The sequence below is a fragment of the Ruditapes philippinarum genome, unplaced genomic scaffold (genome assembly GCF_026571515.1).
Source record: "Ruditapes philippinarum isolate M1 unplaced genomic scaffold, ASM2657151v2 ctg789_1_1_1_1, whole genome shotgun sequence".
Lineage (NCBI taxonomy): Eukaryota > Metazoa > Mollusca > Bivalvia > Venerida > Veneridae > Ruditapes > Ruditapes philippinarum.
In genome coordinates, this window is record NW_026859418.1 from 543,659 (window position 1) to 551,242 (window position 7,584).

The 7,584-nt window shown below is 33.6% G+C and overlaps 1 protein-coding gene across 1 annotated transcript; it reads left to right on the forward strand.

The window, feature by feature from the left end:
* Positions 1 to 424: 424 nt before the first annotated feature.
* LOC132756441 (uncharacterized) lies at positions 425 to 4,061 on the forward strand. The gene has a single exon (XM_060747515.1). It carries the CDS (start codon positions 688 to 690, stop codon positions 2,734 to 2,736), a length of 2,049 nt encoding a protein of 682 aa, XP_060603498.1. The 5' UTR covers positions 425 to 687; the 3' UTR covers positions 2,737 to 4,061.
* Positions 4,062 to 7,584: the final 3,523 nt, after the last annotated feature.

Sequence of the window (7,584 nt, forward strand, 5' to 3'; positions counted from 1 at the left end):
ACTATTACAAATATAGTCGCCGGTTTCTACCGGCGACTAATTATCAACGAAAATTTACTAACCTCCCTCCATGACGCGGGATTGAGTATTAATCATCTCCATAGTATTAAATAGTAAGTCTTAACTCTTTAGTACATAGTCTTAAGTCTTAAATTTCAACTGTTAAGTCATAATGTCCCCTCAGCACTTCCGTACATAGCTTTAGACGACTAGTTTAAAGAATATTGTTATTTATCTTAAGTAAGTTCAGAGCAACCATCGTGCTATAACAAATATATTTTAATGTAGATGTATCAGAAGCAAGTTTCAAGATTAATTGATCAAAAATAGCAATCAAATTATAAAATAAGAGCTACTTCGTCAAACTCTGTATTCAACGCAATATATCTATTTATATCTTTAAACGGAAATTTTTGACATTCCTCTTAAATTTTATCTCGTTTATCTTTAATAGTGTTGAAAAATGCATGATTAACGTAGATCTTAATATAAGAAAAATAGGTATATTTAACATAATTATACAGGAGTATATTGTATATTTGATATCAAAATATTAAATATACATTTTACATTGTATTTATTCTTCTTTCGGTTTAGTTCACCCATATATAGGATCGGTTAACTTTCGGTTTTGATAACCTCTATATATCAGTCAAAATTTATGAATAAGTTTGTAGTGATATTACAATGGATCTAAACGCCATTTCATCCCATTTGAAATGCCCACTTTGTAAGGAACTTTTTGAAAATCCTAAACATTTACCGTGTGGACATGATATATGTGAAAGGTGTTTACAATGTCATATAATTCGGACAGTTCCAATGGTCGGATATAATATATATGATTTCTTAGATAAGAAAACTCCGGATATTAAACCTTCAGAAACATATTTTAATTGTCCTATTGATAAGAGGGAATTAACACCGCTAAAACCATCGCAGGAAGTGAGTAAATGGGCTAGTCAATTCGAAAATAATCTAAAATTAGTGACAATGCTAGAAATTTGCAATGGGAAAGTAAGAGGTGTAACAGAGTATTGTGACAATTGTATTGAGGTGTCACAAAAAGTTGCAGCCACTTCTGTTTGTTTCACATGCACGGAGAAATATTGTGTACAGTGCGCTTTTATTCACAGGCATACACACCCGAAAGACTCTTTATTGAACCTCTCTGCAGTTAAGTGTGTTTTGTCAGACAACTCCCATATTGCCGTTGAAAATTGCAAGATTCACATTTTCCGACAACTTATTCTTTACTGCTTAAACTGCGAAGAAAAATGCTGCAGGACATGTCAGAAGACGATGCACGTAGATTGTAAACATGTGACACAACTCGACGATGAATTTGGTGAGTATGGAGTAGGTCATTCTCTGGAACAACTGGTCGACCGATTAAAAAAAGTGTTGTGTCAGTTATCAGTTATAATGAAAAATGATCTGGAACTTTTTGATAAAGCTAAGGAATTGATAGGTATGGATAACAGAGTAAAATGTTACAACTTTGATGATATGTTAGGTGGCGTTCGATGTGGAATTACTCGCTTGGAATCATATCATGAACAAATACAACTGTCTCTGAACTATCTAAATGAACTCAAACAGGAAACAGTAAAAACAAAGCCATACAGAGTTATCCAAACCGAGATAGAATGCCAGCAAATGGAAAAAGCAATAGAATGTCATAAGAAATTGGCACTTGACAATTTTGATAGGCTTGAACAGTTTAAAAATGTTCTAGATAAACACAAACGTGAAAACAAAAGCATGGGTATTGTACATTTGCCTAATAGGAGGAATAAGAACTTAACAACAAAGCAAATTGACTATTTTGGTGAACTTGTGAACATAAAATCTGACAACAAACTTGTTGACATGAGTGAAAAAGTAAGACTGGTGCATAAGATTAACATGCGCGCAAATGATGATGACAATGACTGCTGGCTTACTGACTGCTTGTTTTTAAAGGTTGATTTCCTTATCATAGCTGATAAAGCAAATGAATGTATCAAGTGGATAATTAACAATGGTCAGATAAATAGCCTCGTTTTGAAATCCGGTCCACAATGTTTAGCTGTCGATAAACAAGGGAACACTGGCTGTGTAACTCTTCCCTATGATAAGAGAATTCAGTTCTTTTGTATCAAAGATACCTCTATAATGTTGACAGATAATCTTCAGACGAAGCAGAAGTGCTTTGGCGTAGATTTTTTAAGTGAAGAATGCATTGTCGTCTCCAGGGAAGGGTATCCGGAATCATCTGTCAGCATTTTGAATAAAGACGGCACTGAAATGCGGTGTTTTTTGGAAAAAGACGAGTTTATGAAAGAAAAGTTGTTTTCGGATCCCCGATACTTAAAAGTCCGTAGAAATGGAGATGAGTTGAAAATCTTCGTAACAGATTTTCGCCTACGAACTGTGACATGCATTTCATCACAGTGGTTGGAAGGTAGTTTTACCTCGCAGAGCATCTTTCACGATAAAATGGGCGCCCCGTTAGGCGTTGACTATGACGATAATGGAAACTTGCTAGTCTGTAGTAATTCTACAGGCAATGTACAGCAGGTAATATTATGTACGAATGATTCTGAAAGGCATCACCGTCTGCTAACACAGCATCTCTGGCTCCCAAGAGCCGTTTCTGTCTTGAAGGGAGGAAATATGTTCATGATTACATCTGACTCAGGACCGTGCAAAAATCATGTACTCGTTTTTGAATTCATATCGAAAGCTTGCTGAGAAACAACAGCCGGATGATTAAAACATCTTTAGTTTGGCATTGTTGAATGATACCGGACTGTGAAACCAGAGATATAGACTTTGTAACAATATTTACCTTTATCAAAGTACAGTGTGATTATTTATAATGTCATTTTTTTGTAAATGAACGGATGGATATATGATTCATTATCAGGGACATGTTAACATGTATGAGTGGATGGTTACAGGCTATGTTGCGTAGTATAAATTATTTCATTGAAATGCTTCATATCTGAATATTCATGTATGCTTATTTCTTTAATTCATTAAGGGCATCTCCTGTAATAATTTAAAACTCCATTTTATCTTTGTAAATACTGATTATTATCCCCATTATGTACGTTATAAAAGATAAAATGTTCTTGTGGTTGATGAAATTATATCAGAAGCAACGTGTTGTTAATGCGTTTCATTGTATACATGTATTACTGTAACGTCATTTTGCAAGAAAGGCAAATACACAGAATCATAGTAAAAGTATTAAAATATACTACTATAATAGGAATATCTTAAACATGACACTGTTGATCAAAAAGTCTACACTATTTTTTAAGTAACTCTTTCTTGTGCTGTTGCCGATTCACTGACAAAAAAAACAACGCACCGGTCAATTAACCACCTCGGCTTAATCACCTCGGAGACAGGACAGGAGCCCAATTAGCCAAGTTCCTTCCTTTTTGTCGGCCCCCTCAATGCTGGCTCAATACCTTGGTTCTGCGCCGTGCAAATCCTAGTATCGGTGTTTTTCTTTAGCGAGTATTTGACCACCTTACTGTCTCCTCTGTATTATGGGTTTTATAAGTGGAAAAGCAAAATAAAATATATATTTGTCAATCCCAGCACATGTACTGATCCGTTTTGAAAAGAAAATTCATATTTCAAACGTCTACAAGTTAAATGTTGATGCTGCACATCAAAGACGTCGCCAAATGATGTGAACAGTCACAGCTAATGTACAAAATCAGAATTGAAAATCGTTCTCTATATAACAGCTGAATATCCGAAGCACTAATTAATTTTTTCTCCATGTTCTTGGTATGTGTCTGAAATTCTGAAATGTTTGTCTGTTGCGACAAAAATTGAAACGTCTGGTCGAAGCAAAATAAATTGAATAACAAGTGAAATTGAAATGATCGATAAACTTAAAATGAATTCAAGACAATATGTGCCGAGAATATGTCCATTTAAATATTGGTGTGAATTGCATAATGTTCGAATTATTTTGAGGACGAACTGTCAGTTATTTTACAAATATGTCTGTAATATCAAATAATAGTTATGAATAAATTGATATATATAATCAATTCTTTGTTACGTATTGTGTACTTATTTATAAAAGATTAAACTACTTGAATAAACAAAAGATTGCATATTCGCCTAGAATCTAGGTATGGTAAAAAAATCTAGGCAAAAGAGAACAATCGTTGGTCACAGAATCCTTGAAAATAAACTATTGCAAATATTTGTGATTCGTTTTAAAATAAACGTACTTTTTCACTCAATCTGTTTTATAACTTAAATGTTAATTATTTTAATGAATTACATGTCGCACACGTTTTGCCTGTTTTGCAAAAAATATTTCCGCTGCGTCCGTAGCGCCAAAATAATCTCCGTTGCGTATTTTAGTGATACCTCTTGTTCAGACTATTGACGGGTCTGTCTTGAGCTAAGGGTTAAGTGAGAACCGCCTCTCTGATAGTGGGTGTGGTTTAGGCTTTGTAACTTGTAATTTAATAATTCGTCAAGTTATATTGATCATAATTGTCCTGGTTCCCTCCCCCCTCCCCGTCAACGAAGACTAAATGCTAGCATATTGAATTTGGCGACAATTTAAGGCGCAGACGAACTTCAACAGAGGCGGAGCAAATGAAGTGAGTGACACTGCTTCAGTCGTTATCTCTCTCAACGGCTAAGTTTTAGAACGATCGACAATAGACTGGCTCAATGGCACGTTATTTATTAGGTAGATAAAATTAGATAATTATAAAAAGAATATGATATTCAAACATGACACTATCACTCCAGTTGAACGTTTATTTTAATCCCTTAAAGCTCTGTACGTGACATGTTGTACATTAGAAAAGCTATTTTTAATAGAAAATTTGAAAACAGTGTGATTTTGTTAAAACAAAATAAAGTTTCCTTTTAAAAGGAAAGGCTTGCACAGTTGTGCCTTCATCCCAACCCTTTAAAATTGTTTTTTTTTTGGTTTCAATTTATTATCACATTTTTTTTTGAATTACGGTCTAAATATAACTCGATCATGCGTGATTTGGTAAGCAGGACCACCCTTTGAAGACGGAATACTAAAAGAAACTAACTTTTGCGTCTTGAAAAACAATTGAAACGGAACAATTTCGTTTAAAATTTATTACGGTTTAAACCGATAAATCAAGTAAAAATAGAAATCCTATTTATATAAACAAACTGGGATTACCGAAGTAACTAAAATAGCTTAGATTTCCGTAATATTACTTCGTCTGATTCCGCAGTATGACGGAATCGCCCGAATTGTCACGATTGCAATCGGAACTACATCGGCTATTATCATTACAATCGCAACTACTCGGCCCTTTCCGTCAGTCTTCGGATTATTATAGATAATAGCCGAGGCAGTTCCGAATGTTATCATTAATCCGAAGAGTGACGGAAAAGGCCGAAAAGTTGCGATTGGCACGATTGCAGCTGGTTTCCCGTTCAATCATGCACCAACAGATGTAAGCAGGAAACCACCTAACCGGAACAAGTTTTCCAAATGAAATTGTTTGCAGCCGACTGCAAGCCAAAAAATGCACAAAATCAAGTCTAAAATTTTCCCAATTGCTATACGGACAAATGCATATCTACGCGCCGTCAATAATTATTATAGACGTTGAAATATGGTTTTTTTTTTTTCAAAACGGCTTATATTAAGTTTTTTGGTATAATTATATATGATCAGTACATGTGGCGGGATTGACAAATATACATTTTATTTAGATTTTAAAGGTGTTTTGAGCTCCACACCCTAAGTGTCTGTGCTTGAAATTGACCCCTCAGATATACTTGTTTCTCACAGAAAAGGCAAGTTTAAGGAGGGCTTCAGCGTCAATCGCAAGTGTATTGTTAAATTTTCAAATCATGCCGCATGCCAACGCGTGTACAACGCAAGGAAAGATCTCGGATCAGGTATATTTGTGCAACAGAATATTACACCGTATCGAGAAAAATTGTCTTATGAGGCTCGTCAACTCATTCGTGCCAAAACTCTCCAAAAAACTTGGATATCTGGATTTAAAGTCTTTGCGCAATTTCCGACGACGACGAACCCTATGACTGGTAAATCTGAACAAGGAGCGAAGGTCCACATTAAGAGTATGAGAACTATTGAAGCAATCAAAGACGGATCAATATTCAAATCATAAATCAAACTTCACTGCTTTCAAATATATTTGTAATTCCTAGTAGTTCGAAATACATGTCACCCTCAATTAATTCTCGTAACTAGAATTATCGACATATGAACTTGTTATTTTAAACACAGCATTATAAAATACTTAAGCTGTCGGTCTTAACCCGATCTGCACAACAATTCTTGTTTCAATATGATTAGCAAAAATTTTATTATTTGACCTACATAAAAAATGTTTACATTCTGTATTTATACAACACTATAACGTGTACTCTTTATATTATGTAACCTTTGTAAATAGAGTGTATGCCCTACATAACTACGTGAATCCGCACGAGATTTTTTATTCACTAACTTATCGTTATAGTAAAATTGGCTACTCAACTATAACGCTAGCATACAGCCGCGTTGTGATAGTAACTTTTGTTGTCTTGTTCAAATTAATTTCCAAATAGTCAATATGACATTTTATTTAACAAAGTCGATTCTGTCAAATCTGTATTTGAGTTGCTGTTTTGGTCCGATATGCACACGCTCATTACATACTTTTTTGTTGTTAGTATAGGTATATATCAAAATATTAAAGTAGTGTACGTACATGCTGAATGTCCTTACATAAATGTATACTGCCAAGTAAAATGAAAGTTTGACATACTACACCTATACATGCATCTTTGAAAGTTTGTATATGCAATATTCTGTTGATAATGTATATAATGTTAGTGCATTGTTATTTGTAATACCTTTTCTGAATATTTGTAAATCTTGTTTGCATCACTATTGATAAAACTATTTTATAAGATAACCCGAGCAGATCAAGGGACGTAAATCTAATGCAATAATGAATTCGTGTTACTTGATTTACCTGCCTTTTTGCTTTGCAAAATAGTTTTGTTGCTGTTTTTTTCTCTCTTTTTCCCCAGAGTTTTATAGTCTGACAAAATGAATTGTATTGAATTTTACTAAATGTTGTCATTGTATGTAAACTTATATACATGTATAAATATACACATTAACAAAATTTAATCTAAGGCTCGAGCAAACTTTTATTAACTATTTTTAACCTATTTAAATTTAGAAAAAATAAATCAAAAAGAAAAATGGATCATGTCTATCGATTTCTATGAAATATTTTAGTCTAGCCTCACCACAAATTTAACGAAGGAAATATATGTAAACTAAATTTTAAGTTTTTGTTGATTATTTTACCATTTAATATATTTTCTTTTACGAATATTAGAAACTGGAGGCATGCCACTTTAACCACCTGACTATATTATTAATTTTACTTGACTATGAAACATTGCACTGTGTGTTACACCTACTTTCATGTATACGTTACAAATCGAAGGATAGTACATATACTCTATTTTGACAGAACTATAGTTTTATGTGTACTCTTGTTTTAATTTGTATTTCTATTTAGAGTAATTTCA